This window comes from Molothrus ater, chromosome 25, assembly GCF_012460135.2.
Source record: "Molothrus ater isolate BHLD 08-10-18 breed brown headed cowbird chromosome 25, BPBGC_Mater_1.1, whole genome shotgun sequence".
In the NCBI taxonomy this organism is placed as follows: Eukaryota; Metazoa; Chordata; class Aves; order Passeriformes; family Icteridae; genus Molothrus; species Molothrus ater.
The window spans coordinates 1154406-1178758 of NC_050502.2; the positions used below are offsets into that span (position 1 = coordinate 1154406).

The following is a 24353-nucleotide window of genomic DNA, read 5'->3' on the forward strand; positions in this document are numbered from 1 at the left end:
CATAAAGTCTCATTCCAGGGTCCGAGCTGGGCGGATCGCTGGTCAAACGCGGTCCGTGGGGTCGGAGCTGCGCTGCTCGCCTCAGGGAGCGAACACGGCCCGTTCATCCCCACAGAGTCCTGAGCGGATATGTGTGCCAGGCACCAAGGCAGCAGTGGATGTGCCCTCGGCTGTGCAGTCCCCCACAGCCCATCCTTGGCTTTTCCTTAGTTTCTGTTTCCTAACATGGTGCCAGTCACCTCTATGACTGTTAGTTTAGTTTCTTCGCAACAGCAGACAAAACAAGCGGTGCTGCACCTCAAAACCAGAGCTCAGATGCTGCTTCACAGAATCCAGCAGTTTCCATCCTGAGCAATTGCTGTGTGACTGGTCTGAGGGTTTTTTGGCACAATTCCTGCAGCAAACACAATCCTTGTATAAAGACACACCACAGAGCGAACCTTCAGAATTTTATTAGGAAAGATGACAGTGGTTAAGCAGAAAAGCAGCGCAGTCATGACCATCAGCAGGACTTTGCTGAGGTCCTTCAAACCATCTCCCTCGTGCACTCTCAGATCCTCTCCAGCCTCTTCCTAGGGATTGCTTGAGTCAGAGTATTTCTTGCCCAGACCACCCTGCACAGGGTGAGGGTGCTGGCAATAGCTGCTGCACAACCACACCATCCCTGTGCCAATCCTGTCCCTCAGGCTGGTCCCAGGCTCCAGCTGCCATGCAGCAGCACCCTGCCCAGCCAGCTCAGGCTGTATCCGAGCTGAGGATGAAAGAGGGAGAGTGCAGAGCACCAGTTCAGCCAAGAAGAACAACCTTCCCACTTCTGAAGCAATCTGTAAGGGACACAGAGCCTTTTTTTTTGTCCATCTGTGCTGTGGGAAACTCAGGTAAGTGAATCTTTACACAAAGAGACAATGCCACTTATCCCCCCATCCTTCCCTTCTCACACTCCTTGAAAAAGCACTGATAACTGCAAATCAAAGCTGGTTTTGCCCAAAACACAGATGAGCTCCAGCAGGAACATGGCACTGACCCATCCATCTTTTGGCACTTACAATGACACAGACACCTTTAGATGTTTCAGTTCAGTGTCAGTACTAATGTCAGCCTCATTTTTCATGGACTTGTTTCAATCCACCCTCTGACCTGGCTAAAGCCCCCCTGAGGTACAGGATTCCAGCTCCCACTGGAGCACACATGAACCCCAGCAGCACCTCTGTGAGCCCAGGCTAAGCAGCCTTCAGCTCAGTGTGCTGATTGCTCCTGACACCCTGAACACACCTCGATGCTTCCACACATTTGGCATCCACTTTTGTCCAAGTATGGATGGCTGGGTTTGTGCCTTTGTTGCTGACACACAGCAAAGAAAGCTGGTCCTGCCTCTTCCCAGAGCTGGGACCAATTCCTGTAAGGACACTCCTGATCCTTCTGGAACAGCCATGTGCACACACCACTGTGGCCATCAGCTTCTTGGTGGGTTTTCAAAACTGCACTGTTTGGTTTAACTTGTTGGCCCTTTCAGTGGAAGCTGAGAGGCAAAGGCCTCAGAACAAAACTCCTACTGGACTGTTATGAGTAGAAAAGTTGTCCATTTTTTTAAAGGTTGCAGAGCTCACAAGTTAAACCAATTGCTGCCAAGTTGGACTTCTATTTGTTGTTAATAATTTCATGTTGTAATCCCCTGTTGTTAAGTTTTCCTTCAATTACCTGTTCTTGATAGTTAGAAATCCCCCTTTGTCGAGTATCACCCTGCTGCTCCCTGGAAGATGGCACTCAGGACTGTGAGGAGGTGACATTGGAGTTGGCAAGCAAATGAGGAAACCCCTCAGCAAATCTAGCTGGAAAAACCACTAAAAACAACGAGCCACCATGGAATTAAGAGATCAAAGTGATGTCTAGACATCAAGAACAGAATCCAGTATCTGCTGAGACCCTTTTTACCTCTCACCCTAACCTAAAACGATGTCAGCTAGACAGAGGACCCTGAATGTCAGACTGAAAAACTGGGAATCTCCTGATGCTCTCGTGAGGATGGAAGCCCCAGCTCTGCCCACAGACCAGTGGATAAAGCTGCACTTTTCCTCCTCCTCTGTGCCACTCCTGGAACAGCAGCAGCATGAGCGCGACCCATCGGTTCTTCCCACCCGAGCTGATTTTTAATAAAGGCATTAAAAGGAAAAAGATCTCCTGCCCTATTTATTTCATGGACTGTATGACAGGAGGGTCAGGGCACCCCTTTTGTTACATGTTCTTCTAGACCAGAGAATCCCCAGGGAAGAAAGACACTGAGACTCAATGGTGTGGGAAGAGCTTGTACCTTATTAGACACATAAAAATCAGGCTTCAGACTCTGCATCTTATAGAGTTAGTTAGGCACTCAAAGAATTGAGAATGGCTCAGAGGAGTCTGCAGGGGATGGGGGGGTTCCCCCCTGGCACAAGGTGAGACCAGTGAGAGACAGAAGCACTCCAGGTTATGGGGGTTTTGATACAGTGTCTAAGCAAATGATTCCACAAAGGAACAGCAAGTGCCTTTCTTAAAAGGAAACTGTAATGGCTCAGCCCATTTTAAGCAGCAGATACACACAGCACAGGACTCCCTTTCTGTCCAGGTGGCTCCCATGAAACACCCAAACATCCTCTGGCAGCACATACAGAACGTGTGCTAAAGAGAAATATGTCTTTATAAAAAGTGACTTCAGGAAACAAGCACAAGTTCCTTTTAAATCTGTTTTATAAGAAGGATACCAATGTACATTTTAATAGTTTTATTTCATTTTCCCTGAAAGGGAACCAAAGGCAGAGAGGTGTTGTGAGATACATCACACTGTTCTCATGGGGAAATCAATTTGCAAATGTTACTTTACCACTCTATAAAAATACACACAGGAGTGTGAAAAAAGCAAAGTAGTTCAGAGTGGCTGTCATGGAGCAAATCTGTTAAATACAATCAGTTCTTTTTTTTCCCCTAAAAACTGTGGCTCCTTGTGTTCCAGAAAACCAGTCTTTCATAGCCACATGCCACAGGAACAGAAATGTAAGTGATGGCTTCCTCTGAGCATGTGCACACACAAGTGTTAGTGAAGAACTGCTCCCATGGGAGATGTGAGCAACAGAGCCCCATCCACACCAGGAAAGAAGAAACGCACTCAGGTTCATTGTCTCAGCTTCCCCTCCAAACTCCTGTGAACTGGCTCCATCCCACCCAGGCAGCTCTGAAAAGAGTCTGTGGTTCTAAAAAAGAAGTCAAGTCACGTTGTAGGATCAAGATATTTACCCTGTGTCAGGTGAGGAGGAACAACAGCCAAGAGGAACAACCTTCCCACTTCTCAGGCAATCCGTAAGTGACCCGGGTCCTTTCTCTGTCCAACTGTGCTGTGGGAAACTAAAAGTGCCTCTTCACAGGTAGAGACAGTTTCCTTTTAAAAATATTAAGGACACATTATTTTTTATCTTTAAGAACTTCCTGGAAAGTTACTGTGGAAAATGAAAGTGCTCCTGTGGTGAGACCAATGTGCAATGTCCTTGCTGCTTTCTCAGGATTCCTCTCCTTAGCATCCTTAGATGTGCGTTAAGATGAGGCTCAAAACAAGGAGGCCATTGTCGACCTGAAACAAGGCAGGCAGACACTGGAAGATGTTTTATGTCCTATCATAAAACGTGGAATTAGCCAAAAATAACCTATTGTTCAGATCTGGCAGGTGTGGTCTCTGAAGTGGCTCTATATCCCGATGGCCTGCAGCACTCGCTTCTCGTTGTCGTTGAGGTGGTCAGAGAACATGGCATAGCAGGGCTGCTGTGCAAACTGGCACAGGAAGTCGGTCAGATAGGCCTGGGAGGGACAGAAACACCCTGTGAGCACCACCCTCCTGGGAAATCCTGCTGCTTCCACCTGGCAGGACACATAGCCCAGCCAAGTAACACCCTTGGGAACAGAAAGGAGCGTGCAGGAGGAGGAGTGGAATCAGAGAGAAGGGTTGGAGCAGAGGAAAAGGGTGGGAGCAGAGGGAAGGGCCCATCAACAGCTGCAGGTGGTGGGAAAAGCAGGAGCAAATGGTAACACAGGGGCTGACTGGGTGGGAGCATCTCCAAATGGAGTATGAAATTTTGTATGTTCACTCTCCAACCTACTCCTGACTGTGCAGCTCACAGGTAGAAAAGTCTCATCTCCCTCTGTTCAAAGAGTTTTGTTCATTCACATTTCCATATTATAGATATTAATGATAAGGAAAAGTAGCTCCAGAAGTTCTTGGGACACCTGGCCCTTTCAAAGTAATTTCAATTAACAGAGTGCCTTCTGGATGACAATAACTGGTGTTTCCAGTGCTTACCTATTTGTTAAAGTACAACATCAAAAAAATTAAAGTTTATAGAGAATGATTGGAATCTGATAAAACCCCTCATTCTAAAGCATCACCTGGAGATCTATTTGGTAAAGAGGGTCCTTTAATGCATCTGGATCATCCTCTTCATCATCTTCATAGTAATCTTCATCTGTCAGAGGCAAATCAGCAGGTTTTAACATCAAAAAGAGCAGAGTATCTCAGGAAATTTTCTATTAAGCTACTGAAACCCAAGGATCCAAAAGTAAATAGTTTCAGCACTGCTGGGAAAGAGAAAATTGTATCCAGAATATTCTCCTTTAGGTGATGTGATAGAAACCACTGAAGCCCAGAAGCAGGGCCAGTGGAGGCTCGAGTGACACACAGGTGAGCCAAGCACACAAGGGACACTCCCAGGCAGGTTTGGCAATTCCAGGCACCAGGATCTTCTGCCTTAATCCCATGTGAGGGTGACACTTTGCCAGTTCTGAGCTAATGTGAGCAGCATCCCTCACTGTTTCCCTGTAAAGTTCTCCCTTCTGAGGCTACATGAACCTGAGGGATGATGCCCCCACTCATCTCTTCATGCAGCACTTGCTCCTCAAGGTCTCTCCACAAACGAGCTCACCCATCCCTAGGACACCACCACGCTGAGGTCACACCTACACCTTGAGCAGCAATTTTCTCTTTAGAAGAAATACCTGCAGGAACCTCCCAGGTGTGAAGCCTGTGCAGTATGTGAACTCCCAGGTGATGTTATTTATAAGGCAGCAATTTAATCCCCATGTTGCTCAAAGCCATGGCTTCTCCAGAAAGTCCTTATTCACAATCCCAGAGCAGAATTCCTTCCCCATGCCTGCAGCCTTTGTTCTGCTGCTGGCAAGGGAAGGAAACTTTGACTAGGATGTCACCTACTTGATTACTGCTTTGAAGAAGGACTTTCAAGCTGTTACTCACCATACTTGTTTGTGGAAAGAATATCTGACAAGAACTGTCCTGCTAAGCCTTCATCTTCATCCTCATCTTCTTCCTGATCCTCCCACATATCATTTGAATCATCTGTTTAGAAAAAGAAAGTTCTAGAAATGATCCAAATCCAAGAGGTCCAAGAGGTTTGTGATCACTCTATAGGGGACTGGAGTTTGTAGGCAAACACAACTCTGCCTGTGTGGGTGGATGAAGAGAAACACCTACAATCCTCCTTATCCTTCTGGAATGGTTCCAGAGCTGGAGCCAAGCAAAAGGCAACACCAAGAACAGATACTAGAAGTAGGAAGAAAGGCAAACCAGATACACCATGAAAGGGTAATTTTATTTGCACATGGTCAGATCCCAAAAGAATTTTTAGGTCTAAGGATACACAACACTGACTGATCTTATTCTCCCATTTTATTTATTTTTACCTGGAAGAGATTGGTAGCACTTAAATACAGCACAGGGAAGGAAGAGATGTTGTCCTAATGATGAACTGCACAACAAAACAAGAGATCTGGAGAGGGACTTTGACAAAGAGGAATGGCTTCCCACTGCCAGAGGGCAGGGTTAGATGGGATATTGGGGAGGAATTGTTCCCTGTGAGGGTGGAGAGGCCCTGGCACAGGGTGCCCAGAGCAGCTGTGGCTGTCCCTGGATCCCTGGGAGTATCCACAGCCAGGCTGGACAGGGCTTGGAGCAGCCTGGGATAGTGGAAGGTGTCCCTGCCATGGCAGGGGGTGGAACAGGATGAGCTTTAAGGTCCTTTCCAACCCAAACCAGCCTGGGATTCTGTGATTCTATGAACTTACCCCTCTGGACCACTATTCAAGCCTTTGCAGGATACATGATTTACTGTCACAAAGTTCCTATACCAGAAATTCTTCTCAAGAGAAGATCAAGTAGCTTTAAGCCATGCAAAGTGTAAAAGCAAACCCAGTATTTTACCTTGGCTCCAATCTGCAGTTGTCTGTCTAGATGCATTTGCTTCCATGGCATTAGAGAGTTCATTTATTATTAATTTTAAGATTTTTACTAACAAAGGAATGTTTGTCCAGCGCTCAGGATCTGTAAGAGAAAAAAACCCACATATTTATGTTGCTTTTAATTAAAAGTTATAAAACAGGCCCTTTTTTGTTGAGGTGGGGTTTTTTATTAGGGAGGCTGGGAGAGAAAACCAAATGACAAAAAAACCCCCAAGCTTCTTTCCATATACCCTCAGAGCTACATTCCCAAAGATCTCAATGCAGTATCAACCTTGCATGTTCTGAGTGAGGAGGAGGGGCAGGGGGAAAATCTTCACAGCTCAATGAACGTGTGACTCTGCTCCTGCAGGCTGCTTAAGAGAGTCAGCTGGAGCCAACCTTTCCTTCCTGAAGTCCATTTGCACATCCACCAATGCTTTCATGTCAATGAGCAGTGCATGCTCCCAGGCATGGCTCTGCCCCTTCTGAGGCCCTGTAAGCTCCAACTTTTCCTTACTAGTGTTCCTGCAGGGCTCAACTATTCCACAGGGACAGCCAGACAGTATATTTGCCCTTAACTACAAAACTAAAGATCCTATCAAATAAAATCTGGGAGCATTAGTTTTAACTCTCACTAATGCTAGTATTAATCTTTGTTTAACTCAAATGCTGGCAATTGCCATTTTTCTCTCTGACCTTCATTGGTTTGGTTTTTTTAAGCCAAGATTAATCAGGCAGCAAGTGATTTGTGACTACCACTCACCTCATAAAATCCCTAGTGCTTGCCCCTATTCATCTCCTTAGCTGTCACCTTAGTCCTTCACTGCATCACTGCAGATCCCAGGTCCATGGCAGCTCAAGGAGCACTGACTGTCTGGAGAGGCTCCCAGTTTGGATTTTACAGCCTCCACATCCCATGCCACCACTGGGCACACAGGAGCTCTAGCACAGCAAGTGGCACAACCAAGGTCTGACTGATGGCTGAGCAGCCCCTGAGTGTCCTCCCCCTGGAGCTCAGTCCTCAGGAAAAACTGCCCAGGGCTCTGCACTAATTTAAAAGATTAATCTCAACAGCAACCTCCAGTCAAAGACCTTGGGTTCAACCTATTAAAAATAAGACAAGTCTTATGCAGGAGACTGGTCAAGTTTCCTTAAAAGAAATCTCTAACTTGTTGAATCATTGCTTTTTGTGAATGAGTCCCATTGAAAAAGACACCCCTTTGTTTTAAACCTCTGCATGCACTAAAGACACTTTCAGAGAAGCTACCAGGCATCCAGAAATATCAATTCTGTCTCATGATGCAAAACAACAGTGAAGAACTCCCCATCCCATAATTACCTCATCCAGTTATATTAAATCAGACATCAGGAGTCCTCCAAACCAGTCTCTGGCAGAATTAAGGTAAATAGATACAGGTATATTAAGTACCTGATGTATGAATTAGCTCTAAAAACCAACACATGCCTTCTGCAGGAGCTATCTCCCACAGCTCTGTGTGACCTGCCAGACCTATTTAAGGCCTTTCACAGCATCTACTTACAGAAAAAAGCCCTGTTAAACACAGCAGAATGATTACTCACTTTTGGCCGACTTGGATCGTGTCCGAATTCCCTCATCCATATTGAATATTTCTTCTCCCTTCACCCTGATGTCCTGGAGTCTCTTGTCATCTGTGTTGATGCCATACTGCAGGAGTTTGCACAGTGCTACAGAGCTGGGAGCAGAGAATAGGAAAATTAGAGATCAGAATTTCCCTGAACTGTCTGATTTTCACAGCCCCTCTCTAACAGGGAACACAGCCCAGAGCAGACACCCCAATGCCCTCTCTTCTGCATCTTTGCCAAGAACAAGCATGACAGAATTTCCCCATGTCTTCTGTTTTATGTCAGCATCTGAAACTGGACTCGGCTCCTGACCTGCACAGCAAGCTGGGCACTGCTCAAGCTTTGGATTTAGCACCAGCAGCAGTCCAGACATCCATCCACACACACATTAAAGGTTCTTCCAGGTCAGAAGGGCCACCAGGTTAAACGAGCCCCTGCAGCACCATGTGCACATGAGGGTGGAATTAAGAGAAAAGCAGTGGCAGCAAAGCAGTAATTTGGCTGATCTGTAGCAATGATCTGCCCCCTTTCTCCAGTCTCAGTGCTCATTTTCACTTCTGGTCCTTCACAGCTCTGCCACACTCAGACCTTCCAGCTTGCTCCTCCCCTTTACATGTTCTTCCCATCTCTGATCTCACATTTCCACTCCACACTTCAAACCTTCTCCAGCTCCACACTGTTTTCAAGCACACTGAGGATGATGCTGACTACAGGTCAAGGTTGACAATCTATGCTTGGCACCCCCAAATCTCTCTCCCTCCTGGCTCCACAAATCTCAAACTGAAGTTTTGGAGTTCTGTGGAACTCTTTTTGTGCTTTCACTTCTCACCCTCTCTCTCTCCCACACTATGGCTCTCACTTCTGCTGGTTTGGACCCAGGTCTTACCTGCTGCCTCAAGCTGCCCAAAGTTTTCCCATCATTTCATCAAAACCCCACAGCCACTTCTTCAACCTGCCCCCAGTGGCTGGGACTGTGCACACAGGAGGTGTCAGCTGCCTTCAGGGCCCTTCTATTAACCCTGCTCCTCAGAGCAGGCCCTGCTTTTCCTCAGGACACAGAAACTCCAAGCATTTACTAATGAGGTAAATGTCACCACAACCAACCAAGTCCAAGTGTTCAATACAGTGTGGAGCCCTGTTACATCACCTGTACACAAACATTTCTCATTTTGGACAACACAGCTCTAAGCAATCACCTTTAACCTTGTTCTCCTGGTCAGCCTTGGCTTTTCCCTGTGCCATAAGCCTCAAGAGATGCTGCTGACAGGCCTGCACTGTCAAAATGTGGATAAACCACCAGGCTTAGGTATGAAACCACCAAAATGTGACCAAAAAGAGCACTGGATCCCCAAATCTGCTCCTTGTCCTTCAGGATTATTCACTAATTTCCATTTTGAACCTGCTTTTTCTCATTATTTATTTCACAGGCTATTTGACAGCCCATAACAATGACATAACAACACGCACTAATAAGTGACTTAACACACCCTAAGAGTGGTCTGTGAGGCTTCATGATTCCAGAAAAATCTAATACAGCAGCTGTGACAAAATTTAAATGAATACAGAGCATCCCATGCTTTGGAATACAGCACTCAGTCTCCAACAGAACACAAACATGCCCCCACAGCAAAAGGGAGAGAACACTGTTGCAATTGATTTCTCGATCAACTTTTAAAAGATCAATAAATCCACAAGAAATCACCAAATTCTCTTAGGAAACCCTCTACAACACTCCAGAAATCTGCAGTACTCTACAAAGGCAATTCCATGTGTGGAAGTTCTTCTCATCTCATTCACAGAAATTCAATCCCAAAAGCAGCCCCGTATTTGCAGGAGCCATCCCCTTCCCCCTCGTGTCTGTTCCATCACAGGAGCACCAGGAGCACTGCTGGGAAGATCAGAGCTTGCTCCAGTTAGCACAGCTCTCCTGAGCACAGCTGACAGTGCAGGGAGTTCTGCCCAATGCTGGCACCCACTGCTCCCACGTGAGCCAGCTCCCCTTCCCTGACCCAGCACTCAGAGGCAGAGGATAAGGGCAGCTAACAGGAAGATCTGTGGCTCCCACCTGACTTTGCCTTCATACTGCCCATAGAAGAGGTGCTGCCTGCTCATCCACTCGGCCATCACAAACTCCAAGGCAGGCTTGCCAGTGGGGCCAGGCAGGCTGCACAGGAATTCCAGGAGGGGCTCCAGTTGTGAGTGAACCAAGTGAGCAAACACCATGATCAGGGACTGCAGGAGGAGAAAGGCAATGTTAGTTGTACATAATTTAATAGCTGGAAATGTTTTATCAAATATTGAGGAGCTGGAGTGAAGCTGAAGCTCCCTGCAGGAGTGAAGGCTGTGCTTACCAAACCCAGGAGAAAGAGAAAGTACAACCAGCTGCAAAACACTGTGCTCCAAATGCAGGAAATAAACACCAGCACATCATCACTCAGCAGCACCTTCCCAATTCTGAATGCATTTTGAACATGATTTTAGGGAAAGAACTACAACTTTTGAAAAGGTTTCATTACAACATGCAGTTTTTGACTCCTAAAGACCAGGGCAGAACTCACTTGCTGTGTATGTCTAAATGTCAGCCTCCCAGCCTGAGGCATCTCTGTAGCCCTCCTCAGGAAAAAGCTGCCATCTCCAGAGGACCATCTTCCAGGCTAACACAGGGAAGAGATCCAGCACTGCAAAATGCTTGGCTACAAGGGCTGCAGGGGACTGCTTCAGATTTAAACTTCTGGATCTTTTAAATCCAAAACCAAACGAAGTGAGAGCCATTCCAAACAATTATCATCAGTATATCCAGGGGTAAAAAATCCTAAAGCAGGTGAGATCTGCTGACATTGAAATGGCAATTGTGGTATCACAGGCTGGCTTGAGAAATGTATATTCAAAAATCAGATAAATAAGATAAAATTGTTAGAGCAGAGTGAAGCTCAGCTGAGTGCTGCACTGGGGGCAGAGATGGGATCTTGCTCAGCAGTGCCAGCAAAATGTCTTCCCCCAGCTGCTACCAAGGAACCAGGGCAGTCAGCATGAGCTGTTTTACATTGAGGGCACAGACAAAAAAAGACAGGAGAGAGAATGAAGACCACTGGGAAAAAAATCACTCCAGAAAACTGTGTCACTACAAGTAGGTCAAGGCTAGAAGAGATGGTGATGCTCTTTAGTGGGCTCACTCAGGCCAACTATGTCTCCCATCCACCAAAAGCTCATCTTGTCTCAAGTCCCAGGCATCTATCCATGGTATACAGAACAAATCCACTCAAAACCACATACAGCCTTTGCCATAACGTCCCTACTGAGGCAACTCCTACCCCTCCAAAGAGGGCTTGCAAGTACAAGGGCATGAGGGACTACTGAAGGTACATTACAGCTTATCCAGGAGAATCTTGCTTACCACATAACCTGACCAAAAAATTTTGGACCTGAGGAAGAGCGTGGAGCTGTGTCACAGGAGGGTCAGGTTGGGTATCAGGAAGTTTCTTGTCCCAGAGTGGTCAGGCACTGAACAGGCCCCCAGGGAATGATCACACCCCCAAGGCTGCCAGAGCTCAAGGAGTGTTAGGACAGAGTGAGATTGTTGAGGTGTCCTATGCAGGGGCAGGAGCTGGACTTAATGATTCTTTTGGATCCCTTCTAAATCAGGAAGTTCCATTATTCTCTGATCAGAGTAGGCATTTTCCTGACTATTTCAACAGGATACACAGACCCACCAATTGCATGAGCCGTAAATAAACAGGCATGAAATGAAAGAAAATGATGAGTTTCTTCTCCTGGTGCTTCTCCCCACTCTCCTGGGTGCCAAACCTGCTCACCTGCATCACACTAAGCGTCTCTGCTTGCTGCATTTTACTCAGGATGGCTCTCAGGATCTGGTCCAGATTCTCTCCCAGCTCACTCCCGGCTTTTGAAATTAAAGTGGAGACCAGTCTGCCCACAAAGGCAGCGGTGAACTCCGAGGTCCGTGGGTCCAGGAGCTGGCTCACCACCTGCATGACGTACCAGAGCCCGTTGTGGCCCTGCTCGTCGTGCCACTGCGCGATCTGCTCCAGCGCCACCGACACGTACGCGCGCAGGCACTCGCCGCCGTTCTAGGGACAAGAATGGGCAGGGTGTCGGGGAAGGTGAAACAGGAAAGCCTTATAAATATGATTGTCTGGCAAAAGATTTTGAGAATATGGAAACTACAAATGAGATTGAAATGAAAGCAAGCTTTGAGATCCCTCAGTTACTGAACAACTGGAAAACAATGGTGTGGCCAGCTGAAGGTGATCCCCTTTTGATGGAACAACACCCTCTGCCTGCAGACAGGCCCAAGGGTCAGAGCAGACCCTGCCAGCTTGGCAGAAGGGGCCCAAAGAGGAGTTTGTAGGGTTTAAAATGTAACACAGTATGGTAATGTAATGATTCTTACAGGCTGTATGGAAATGCTATAGGATTTGTATCTTGTACTAAATTGGTTAGTGAGAATCAGAATATTCAACACAGAAGATTTATTGTATTGTAATGGGAACCTCACTCTCTTACCCTTTTACTCTCTTACCTTTTTACTCCCTTACTCTCTCACCCTCTCATCCTCTCTCCCCCTCTCTTCTCTCAGTCCTGCTCCAGCTGTGGCTGGCAGCTCCCAGCAGGGCCCTGCACCCAGGCCCTTTGCAATAACCCACAAGTTCCAAGCCCTGGCCTCAGAGATCTCTCATCTCCATCCGTCCTGACCGTCCTACCCCTGATGCTCCTACATAAGGGAGTGGGCATGTGGCATTCACACACTCTTTGAACATAACTCTCTCTCTCCCAGGATTTTTCCTGGAGAAGTAAAGAGAGAAGAAGAGAAAGCAATTCTTATTTCTACTTGCTGCTCCTGTTGTTTTTGTACCTGTGGACTGTGTTAGGAAGATTGTTTACCTGAAGGGATTTGTCAATTGGATTCTGCTGAGGATTGTTTTGTTTCCTTGGCCAGTTGGGTCAAAGCTGTGTCCTGGCTGTCTCAGACAGTCACAGGTTTTTCTTTAGTATTCTTTAGTGTCTTTTGTGTAGTATCTTTTTAGTATCTCTTTGGTATAATTATAATATAGTATTAATATAATACAGTATCATTTTAATAAAGCAATTGTTCAGCCTTTTGAATCATGGAGTCATTCCCAGACATTGGGGTTACCCTGCATTCAATATGGGCAGGCAGGGGAGACATGCCCTTCACCATCCCAGAACCTCCCTGAACCATGATGAAAACAAGGGGAAAACTGGTGGCACCTGTGAAAGATTTACAGGTTAGTTCTACAGACTCCAGCTTATTAACACATACACTACTCCTCACTGCCCAATCAGCAGCAATCAAGATAACTAATAAATACAACAACCTCAAGTAGCTGCAGTTTTGTGACCATCTTGGTATCTGAAGAAATTCAAAGAGTTTTTAACAAGTGAGAGGTGAAGACAGAGAAGTCTGACATGAACAAAACACAGCTCAGCAGCTAAGCTGCAGTCCTTTTGAATTCTTCTAAGCACAAAGATCCAGCAAAGCAACCAATGTGCAGGTCTACAATTTCTTCCTGCTGGTCTCTCACCTATTCTTACTGGTTTGTTGTTTAGGCAAAGACCACGTTGCCATGGTCTGTATTCACATGGCAAAGAGTAGCTGCCACTATGGAACTCCTTACATAAGGAATGAAACCATCCTTGTTATTCATATGCCAGTTAGGAGCTGGAATGGAAAGGCTTCCTGCACTTCTAGCCTCTGATGCTTTTTCCTTCTTGCCAAATACTCCAAAGACATCAGGCCATAGCCAAGCCTGCAAGCACAGCTCAGGCAGTGCTGATGCTGGAGATGATTCCCTGCTTTCCCTCCATCCCATACCTGGCTCAATCAAAAAGAAGTTTGCCTTCCCCTTCCCTCATAAATGAGTACAGAAAGCTTCTAGAGTAGGAGGGCTAGGAGGGTTTTTGCTGTCCTGTGCCTGTGATTGTTCCTGAAGAGAGCCCCTGCCATTACCAGGTGTGATAAATGTTATGGGGGCAGAAAAGCATTACAATTTGCTTGGTTGTTTGGTTTTGGCTTTTTTTTTGTGTTGTTGGGCTTTGGTTGGTAGGTTTTTTTAACATGGTCCAGTGCACTAAAATAGAAAAAAACATCCAGGCTGCTGCCTTTCTCACTGTAATTCTCCACATTCAGGAATAATCAGGAGAAGTCACTGCAGGCCCTGAACAACAGGACTTTCATGGTAAACTGGAGGTGACAGAGGCTCTGAGGGGCTGCTGATACAGCCCTGCAATCCTCCCCCTCCCCAAGTGTCACCAGCCTCCCCCTCCCCACAGCAGTACCTGCATAGTAGCATTGTCATCTGTGTTCAGGCTGCACTGTGCCACTGCAGGGAATGCCTGGCAGATGAGGAGCTGGGACAGAGGGGGCTTTGTATTCCTCACAACTGTGGTCAGTATATCAATAGAGGTCTGAAAGGAAAGCACAAACTGTCACAGCAGCAGCCACAGAACTTGAAGTCAGCACTACCCACCCCTGCTGCAAACATCAAAGGTGTGAACTGCAGGGATGTGGCCACTGCTGCAATCACACCCTGAACTCACAGTCTAGAATCATTTTTAAATGCAAGGACCCTGGAGTCACACACCCAAGCATCACTGCTGTGAGCTGCAGAAGTTCCCAAGACAGTGCCCACATCAAGAGCAGTGTCACCACTCAAACAGGGCAAACAGATGCATGCTAATCAGAACTGCTCTAGCTGACTTGTTCCATTTTGATTATATTGATTTAAATTTATCTTAATTACCCATAAGCAATTATTACAGTCACACCAATTAAGACATTATATGCATATTGATACGGATGTTTATGGATTTAATTCCATACAACCATTCTACACAGTCAATGCTCCATCTTTTATTAAGGCACCTGTATAATTTATCTCAAATTCACACATATGTGATGCATAAATCAGAAAAAGCCTTAGGAAGAAATGCAAGGAAAAAGTTGTGTAGTCTGCTGGGAGAAGAGGCTGTTCCTGCTGAAAGATGGCAATGTCACAGCAAAATGACTGGGGATGATTGATAGTGTGGAGACTGGAAGAAGGCCAGAGGAGCAGTTTAAAGCAAACTTTTGGAAGCATCTTCCTGCACCTGCAGTTTGCTTCCTCCACAGAGAAACCTTCCCCAGTGACTGAGGCCACTGCTCCAAAGCATGCCCACAGCAGCCTTTCTGCCCTTTGCAGAGCAGCCACCCCAGGTGTTACAGAACAGGAACATCTCCAGCCCAGGCCATGCCCCAGCATGTAAGAAGCACTTACTGCACACAGCCCTGCTGGGATCTTGTCAGCTGGGGCCTGCATGATGCTGACAAGGGTTGGGATCAGCCTCATCTGCATTGGACCCTGGCAGGCTTCTATTTGAGCTAGCTCCTTAAAAATATCCTGGGCAAGAGAAGCAACAACAGGATCTGGAGAGAGAAAGCATCATTTACTAAAACACACACACACACATCTCAATCTTTGCCACCACGATTTTGGCTGGGCAAGGCAGCAAGTTTCCCCTCTACCACAGGAATCAGTGTTCATTCAATGACCACTGATTAAGTTTTCAGCTGCAGGATTCAACAGCAAAACCAAGTGTGCTTTGGGATGTAGGTGGAATGCATACCGTTACTGTACTTGAGGAATATTGCAATGGTGAAGGGGCAGATCTTGTTCTCCATGCTGGCTGTAAAAGCTGCATCCACCGTGCACACGATGCACAGTGTCTCCATCACCAGGTTCAGCACCTCGGAGCTGAACTGAGTTGCCAAGTGGATCAGGCCATCCAGAATGCTGGGAAGGAAAGGCTGCAACACGTGGGTGCTCTCAGAGATCTTCAGCTGGTCACAGTAGCTAGACAAGAAATGTGTGATACAAAAATACATTCCTAATTTATTGAAGTAACTTAAATATATTCCATTCTGGATAATACATAAGGGGTTCTTCCATCCTGTCCATTCTTATTCCTTAAGTTCACTCCTCTAGGACTTCTCTCCTTCAGTTGACTACTGCTTGGCCTCCCAGCAGCTCAGCAGGAAGGAGGAAAGCTCTCACCAGAAATCTTCCCTCCACATTGCACACAAAGCAGAGCTGAGCTGAGTGATGTTAAAAGCTTCTACTGCCCCTCAGTGACAGATCTCTCCTAAGAACTGCCCATTGATGGAGAAAAGGAAAAAAGGCAGGACAGACACTGCTTACAAAGTGTTTTGTTACCATGTTCTACAAGTGAGCTGGGGTGTGATAAAGCAATTTCAGGAATAACTAAGTCATAAATCTATGACTTTATTTATTCATTAACATTTCAGTGCAAATAAGACAAGGTGCTCTGTTTGGAAGTGGTGAACAGTTAGGTTTTAGCAGATTTTTTTGTGACTATTTTTTTGATTTTACACTAGTGTTCATCAAGTAGAGCAGACCTTCCTTCTGACAAAAATGGGTAAGAAAATCAAACCCCAAACACTCCTTATTGCTGTGATTGGCTCCATAGGCCTGGATGATGTCAGTCACCTTTATGGCCAAACAGGAATAATCTGGGTTTCATCCCCGTGCTTTCCAACACTCCCTAGTGCTGCTCCTCCCTGTGACCATATCCATCACAACACTTTACTGTAGCCAACCTTGAATCTCAATTCCACATTCCTTACTAGAGTTATTCTATTTTGAACCTGTTTGCATACACTTTTTAAGCTGACATCTATTTCATTCAAAGCAAAACCTCCCACAGCCCAGACAGAAATGCCACTTTAAGAAACCAGTTTATCAGTGTGATTTACATCCCTGTCCCAGGGTTTGCTTACCCCCAGATGGCTCTGACTGCAGAGATCCTGACAGAGGGGGGCTGGGTTTCATGCAATCCACTGACAGTGGCTTGCAGGAACTGCTGGATGAGCTCTGGTGACATGGCCACGGTGAAACGGCTGGCGGCCCACAGGGCCCGGCCCAGGAGGAAAGGAGACACTGCAGCAAAACAAAATACCTCAGTTGTTTCAGATTAAACTTTGTGAGTTTAAAATCACAGCTGCTTCCATCCATTATTTAAAATCTTGTCATCCCAATAGGAAAACACTGAAATGTGACACACAAGACAAGTGTGCAGGCATGCAAAGAATTTTTGTTCACGGGCAGAATCCAGTTTATTTTCTTAGTTATTTCAAAGAGTAATTCCTCATTTATTAAAAAACCTCCTCCCTTCAACTATTTACACTTGAATTTGTTCATCACTGAATAAAAGCAAAGGAAGAGAACAGAGGCTTTGCCACCAATTCCCATTTATTCAGCTCAATATTCTGTCCCCAGCTGAAGAAAGCAGCATCTTGGGGAGAAGCATTGGAAAAACAGAGCTCATACCCAGGGACCTTTCACAGATTACATTACCAGTCTGCAGCCATCACCCTGCAGTTACAGAATGGAATTCTGTGGTTCTCCAGCACCACAGAAGCAGTGGACATTCATCATCCACTCACCTGCTTGCACTCACTAAGGTATGATATATCTTTATCACACTTATTCCTGCTGCCTTTTCAGACTATAATCTCCTTACCTATCTAGGCTGGCCTCAAAGTGATGATGCTCTCTGTTCCTCAGCATCTTTACTGCCATTATTTATGCTCCTGCAAGTACTAATTTTAAGATGAGGACATAAAACACTCTGTGCAAGATGTACAGCAAGAGAAGAGCTTTGTTTTTTAAGTCAGTATCATAAAACACAACATTTCTTTGTCTGTACCATTACTGACCATTAAATGGATATCCTTGGAGAGCCATCAACACACTGACTGTGGGAGCCCTTCTAGAGCACAGCAGCTCATTTACAACCCAGTGCCACACATGTAAATGAATGTAAATATATGTAAATTGCTGAGGTTGGTTTCTTACATGCATTGCACACTTTGCACACTAGTTCTTCACCCAACATGAACACAAAGAAAAGAAAAGCTCCTTCTTTGTAAGGGGCTAAATAAGTGTTTCTTTGATGAAAAAGGAACCCAGGAATAAGTTTTTTCTACCCTGACAAATCAATGTGGACTCATCAATGCTGCTCACATTAATGCCTTAAACTTCTAAAATTTTAATTTGCAAGGACTTTTGAGGTCTGACTTTCAACAATTCCTCTGATTTTCTTGCACATTGATGTAAGATAACACAGAGAGCAAAATCCTGCTGAGTTCTCAATAACAGAATGCCATTTAGCCAGGAGCATTATTTGAATTCATGTGCTACAACTAGTGTCAGCCTCAGCATAAAACAAATGGGATGACATGGTGCAGCAGGAATTCTGAAGGCGGTTAAACAGTGCTGGTGCCTTTCCCAGGAACAGACACAAGACATCAGAACAGCTATTTCCACCCAGCTCCTCCAGGCTCATGCATCCAGCCAACAATGAGATCCAGCTGAAAGCACAGTCCCACATATAAAGGGCTTAGAGTAGAACTGGGAGCACGTGGGAACTCACAAGATTTCTTTTTTTCACGTGAGCAAGGTGCACAAGTGCATTTCCCAATCCCTCATGCACACATCAACCTGACTGATCCATCAGAGACTCTCAGTGAGAGGCAGCCAGCAGCTACTCCCAGGGAGGCAGGGTCCCACATACCTGAAAGGTTGAGGTCTGCCAGGACCACATTTGTCAGGAAGCCATGCATATCAAAGTGTATTCTCCCATTCTTCACACTGTCTGTAATTATAGACTTGACTGAGCCCAGGGCCAGCATACAGGCTTCATGTATTTTCCACCTGCAAAATAGTTCAGATGCCTTAAGACTTTTCCTCTGTCATCACTCAAGAAATAAATACATATTCTGAAGTGAAGTCACAAGTAATTTTCTGGTCTAAGCTACGACAACTATTTCCTTGATCCCAAAAGAGAATTTAAAAAAGCCCTTAAAGAGATTAACATTCACAAACTGGAAGACGGGGGCTTGGAAACTCCCTCAGGATGGGCAGCATTCTCAGTCACTTCCTAAAATATTGGTGGAATAGTTGTTACTTGTACCAATTTTGTTCTCATAATAAAAAAGAACCTCTTCCATGAAAGCTTGTGTTCCAGCCATGCCTTCATAATTTATGTGCAGAAGCACTGGGATACCCAGTACATTAAAGGTTTAAGAACATCTAAGTTTGCATTAACATTTTGTTAATTATGATGATATAGAACTTTGTGCAAATACACTTCTCCTTTGTTTTATTTGTGAAGCCAAGAACCTACTTTACAACTTCTCACAACTGAGGCAGATGGGAACCTAATGTCTGATTTTGCAGCCATTCCATTGCTGCTCATTATCAGAGGGGCTCCTCTGACACTAATATTCAAAATAAACACAAACACTGAACCAATGCCCTGTAAAACCAGGAGAGAATCACTGTGGAACAGCAGCCAGGTACTCCTGCAGTGGAGTTTTCTTCTATCCCCAAATAGCATTAAAAACTGCAACTCTGAAGTTCTAAAATTGAACACATACATCTGCATACAGCACTACTCGACATCAAGTAAAAAAAAAAAATTACCATATATATATTTTAATATATATATTCCTGAAAATTATATATATATTTACACATATATAAAAATATATATTTTATATATTTTTAAGTTAAAAAAAAATTACCATATATATATTTTAATATATATATTCCTGAAAATTATATATATATTTACACATATATATAAATATATATTTTATATATTTTTAACATATTACATATTATTTTATATATTTTTAACATATATATGTTAAAAATATATTATATATCTACATATCTATATATATCTCTGAAAATTTTATCCCAATTAACTGAGCTTGAAGTATTGCAAATTTCTCTTCTGATTTTCTATAAGTAATTATCATTTCCCATGAGATGTTTTAAGGAACATCAAGCTCTGAAGGGAGGGAGCCTTGGCACAGATGACTTGTGCTAGGAACTGCCCTAAGTACTCCCCATGAAGATTTCACCATCTGGCTCAAGAACTGCTATACTTTATTTTTCTTCTTCTAATCAGAGCTTTCCAGCTCCATCCTTGCCCCTCAGTCACATTTTCACAATTGAAATGTGATTAAATCATGGTGCTGCAGATGAGCTGGGAACCCATCCCAGCGCCATCCCCTCCCTGCCCCAGCACTGTCCCTTCCCCTCCCTGCCCCAGCACTGTCCCTTCCCCTCCCTAGCCCAGTGCTGTCCCTTCCCCTCCCTGCCCCAGCGCTGTCCCTTCCCCTCCCTGCCCCAGTGCTGTCCCTTCCCCTCCCTGCCCCAGCACTGTCCCTTCCCCTCCCCACCCCGGTGCCATCCCCTCCCCGCCCCAGGGCCGTCCCCTCCCCGCCCCAGGGCCTCACCAGTGCTCAGCACCGCTGTTTTTAGCCTGCTCAGCTTCCTGCAAATGCCTGGTAGCTGCTGCAGCCAGAGCAGTTGCACTCTCATTCTGGAAATCAGCAGCCACAGCCTGTGCACAAGGAAATGGTAACACTCATTTGTATGGACTATTAAAAGTTGGCCTTTTCTCTAAATGCCCCTCCTGAGGGCAGGTTTGATATTTGTTATTACTACTGCAGTATCTAAATGTGGAATATCTTTCATACCAGCAGGAGATCCTGAGCAGCAATTCTCACTGTGTAGGAAAATGTATCATCATCTTCATCCTCCACAAACTGCTGTGGATTGGCAGTCCAAACCTTAATCTAGAGGAGACAAAAAGGACAAGACAGCTGAGAATTCAGGACACCATCCATTAAAGGCAGCCTTTCTGTTCCCTGCAACCCGTTTTGGAAAACTACTTTCAGAATTTTTCTCTGCCATAAGAAGTCTTCATCCTCAACTGATTTTTCTTCTCATTGGAGAAACCTTTGAAAAGAAGAAACTCTCTTTGTTCTGAGCTCATCTTGCTCTTCTGCCCCTCATTTGAGATCAGAGTTTGACAGAACCAATGACTGACCAGGAATCAATGCTACCAGCTTTATTTTTAGATGAGGAATGGGAGAAGCAGATAAATCTTTTAACAGAGTGCTTGTTTTTATGCATGTCTACCTAAACTAAAAGATGATGGTTGTGACACTTGAGAGGCCAGGAGCTATGCAGAATTTCAGTACAAATTATTTCACTTGACTAGCACAATATTTTGGCTCTCACAGAAAGCTGTTTATTCCTTTCAGCATGAAAATCCTCATTTCCACAGCACATGGAAGAATGAAGGAAGAAAGCCTGAAAGAGCTGAGGTTGCTCAGCCTGGCGAAGATTCCTGGAGGACCTTGTAATTGCCTTAAAAATAAAGCCCTTTTACCAGAGCCCCAGGACAAGGGCAAGATGGCAGGTTTAGATTACAGAAGAAATTCCTTACTAAGGGGGTGCTGAGACACTGGGTAGGTTGCCCAGAGAAGTTGTGAACGTCCCATCACTGAAAGTGTCCAAGACCAGGCTGGATGGGGCTTGGAGCAACCTGGGATAGTGGCAGGTATCCCTGCCCAGGGCAGGGGGTGGAACAGGATGGGCTTTAAAGTCTCTTCTGACCCAAACCCTTCTGTGATCTGTGATTTACTGTCCACCTTGTACCATTCTGGAACCTCTAAGTGCTGCCACAGCAAAGTGATGGAACAGCCTCTTGGATTACAGCAGCTTCCACACACTGAAACACTTCCCAGGACACTTGCTGGTTTAAATCTCTCATTTCCTTTGTTTCCTACAGAACACAAACATGCTCACCTGCTCCTCTGTGATCTGCATGTAAAGCAGGATGTAATAGATCAGGTCTGGCAGAGCCTTCTTCACTGTGCTCTTAAATTTGTTGTTTTCCAACAAGGCGTGAACAAATTCAAATATGCTGAACACCAGATTTTCAAAGCCCAGGACTTCACCTGAACAAAGTGGAAAAAACAAAAAAGAACATGACTGAATATGCCAACATACAAAAAGGTACAAATGGATGTGAAAATAACAAACTGTTAGCTTCTCTGAGCAGATATTTATTCATTCTCCTGGACTAGCAAGTGCAGCAGCAGCCCCAGGAGGATTTCGGACCTCATCACTTTCTGCTCTCTTCCCACCACACACTCCTCATTAAAATTTATCAAGCTCAACCTAAAACCTATTTGATTTTCTTTTGTTCCACTACTTTTACCTCAAAATTGTTGCCAATCTCATTCCTTGAGCCATTAGAAAACTTAAATTGTGTGCCTTCATCGAACACAATCACAAGTAATTTGCAAAGAAGTGATGGACACTATTCTAACATGGTAAATGCACCTTTAGCACAATCTCCCATGGTGTGTCAGTCATTGTTTTGACAGCAATATTCAGGTAACTCCATTCCTCTTCAAATAGCAGAAGTGAAGTGCAAGTTCTAGTTCTTACCATCAGAATCCACAGGATCCTCCACCTCTTCTGTGTAATTTACTTCTGTTCTCACATAAGTGGATGGAGTTAAGGAAATGCTTTTTTCTAAAGAACAACATCTATTTTGGAATTAGTCTGTTCCTGTCTTAAAATTGCTGATAACTTGGGAAGGTTTTGTTCTTTAAAAAGCCTTTGATTTTGTGTAGAATCCTGTGCTTCAGGACACACAGACAACAACCCCAGCTCTTGGACTTGTGCTTTGCCCAAGTTCAAAGACCACTTTCCACAGACCACTCACACACCATTTCAGCACATCTTTCATATTATTTGAATAATTTAGATCAAACTCACCAAGGTAACCTAAAACTTAATTTATGTTAACTTTGCAAGAACAGAACCCCCTGGACTCATTCTTTCCAGGAGCTGTGAGCCAATTCAACACCTCACTGCTGCCCAAGGGTGAAGAACCACTCCAAGCTCCCATATCCTACCTTAGGTTGGGTCTGCTCCCTACCAAGCTTCTCCACAAGCACCAGCCCTGGAAAATGACAGAAAACTAACCTGGGGGTAAAAAGGAAGGAGTTTTCTTTGCAGATGGTGAACTGAAGATCCAACAAGTACCAGAGCAAACACAAGGAAAGGAAGAACAAGACTCTCCCCTTTTGCAAAAAAAAAAAGAAAAAAATTGTTTGCCCATACCAACAGGACTGTAGTAGGAGTCAGGGCAGGAGAGGGAGAAACACGCCATCCAAAATCCTACAAACAGCTCCTTGTATTTTCAGACATTCACAGAACGGTTTGGGTTGGAAGGGATCCTAAAGGCCAATGTAGTTCCAATCCCCCTGCCTATGGCAGGGACACCTTCCACTGTATTTAAACAGGGGTATGAAAAAACAATATGGAGAGATTTGAGTTGTCAGTTTTCAAGTACTGGGGCAATGCACCCACAGACCACTCTGACACAGCTGGGTGTGCAGTGAGCACTGACTGAAAATTCAAATGGCAAATCAGCTTCTGCAGCAAGTGCAATCAGCCATTAGTCCTGCTGTAGCAAGGGGGACAGCTGGTTCTCCTTCTCCTAAAGCCTTTACACTGTCACCAGCACCTTTTTAAGAAGACAATTTTTACCAAAAAGTACCAGAAACAATGCAGAGCTCGTGGCAGTTCTACAGGGCACATGCATCAACCAGCATACATTTTAAGCAAAAGGAAACTTAATGGAGCCTTCAGAAGTAACAGAAAGATCCTGTTTTGTCTGGCAGGGCAGAGCACTCCATGAATTGTGGTTCTCCAGCAGTCAGGTCATTACTGAGTTTGTCTCATTTGGTTCCAGGTAAACACATTCACTACCAAGGATATAAAGCAGCACTTTCTGTAAGGGTGTTCCAGACGATGGGCAGGATCTGCTGCATTGATGAAATCATGTGCTTTGGGTAGTTTTTCACAAGTGCTGTCACAGCCTGGAACCAAAAAGAATATCAGTCAAAAGTGAAACTGGGAAAGCCATCAACACACTCCAATCACAGGCTGCTGTTTCATTAACAACTGAGATCATCCAAAGGCTTCCTGTCACTGAGTTCACCTCTCACTCCTGACCACACAATCCCTTCTCTGGCTCAAACACTCACCACACACTCCTCTTGGTGTTTCCTCTCTGGCAGGGAAGCAAAGGGATAACACAAGATGTGGCACTCTGGAGTGAAGACAATGCCATAATGCAGTGGTAAGACAATGACTCAAATCCAAAGCACATCACTGTGCAGCACTGTCTGGATACAATTATTCAGGAAGTGTCTTGTCCCAGAGAAAGAACTCTAATGTAATGTAAAACCAGACTACTGCCCATTTTCCACACCTCTACTCATGCAAGCAACACATCCATTGCACATCCAGGGAGTAGCTGGAGAAGCAAACACCCACCCAGATCAATTCCCTTCCCATTCTGGCTGTGCCAGCCCAGCACAGGGGCTGCTCTGGGAGCAGCTTAGCAGCTCCACAGGGGATTGTGCCTGGACTTTGATGAAGATGATCATCCTGACTTAGGGCAGCCCTTCCACTGACGCTTGCCAAAAGCCTTTAGGACCTTCCAGGAGTAGGAGAGCTCTCAGTCCCCCCTCTCCTCCCCAGGGGTACAGCTCCAGCTGTGTTACACTTGCTACAGAA

At 45.1% G+C, this 24353-nt stretch overlaps 1 protein-coding gene across 1 annotated transcript in view; it reads right to left on the bottom strand.

The window, feature by feature from the left end:
• Positions 1–2290: 2290 nt before the first annotated feature.
• The window catches only part of IPO9 (importin 9), a 44194-nt gene continuing 22131 nt past the window's right edge, over positions 2291–24353 (bottom strand). Inside the window, exons 8-24 of the mRNA XM_036398413.2 lie at positions 23550–23650; positions 22209–22267; positions 21561–21712; positions 20444–20542; positions 20201–20307; positions 18466–18605; positions 16670–16829; positions 15499–15725; positions 15150–15298; positions 14173–14301; positions 11667–11942; positions 9920–10086; positions 7831–7964; positions 6233–6352; positions 5270–5371; positions 4408–4484; positions 2291–3822 (exon numbers count right to left, since the gene is read on the bottom strand). Coding sequence (XP_036254306.1) covers positions 3712–3822; positions 4408–4484; positions 5270–5371; positions 6233–6352; positions 7831–7964; positions 9920–10086; positions 11667–11942; positions 14173–14301; positions 15150–15298; positions 15499–15725; positions 16670–16829; positions 18466–18605; positions 20201–20307; positions 20444–20542; positions 21561–21712; positions 22209–22267; positions 23550–23650 — 2310 coding nt within the window. The 3' untranslated portion in view covers positions 2291–3711. The remainder of the gene's footprint in view (positions 3823–4407; positions 4485–5269; positions 5372–6232; positions 6353–7830; positions 7965–9919; positions 10087–11666; positions 11943–14172; positions 14302–15149; positions 15299–15498; positions 15726–16669; positions 16830–18465; positions 18606–20200; positions 20308–20443; positions 20543–21560; positions 21713–22208; positions 22268–23549; positions 23651–24353) is intronic.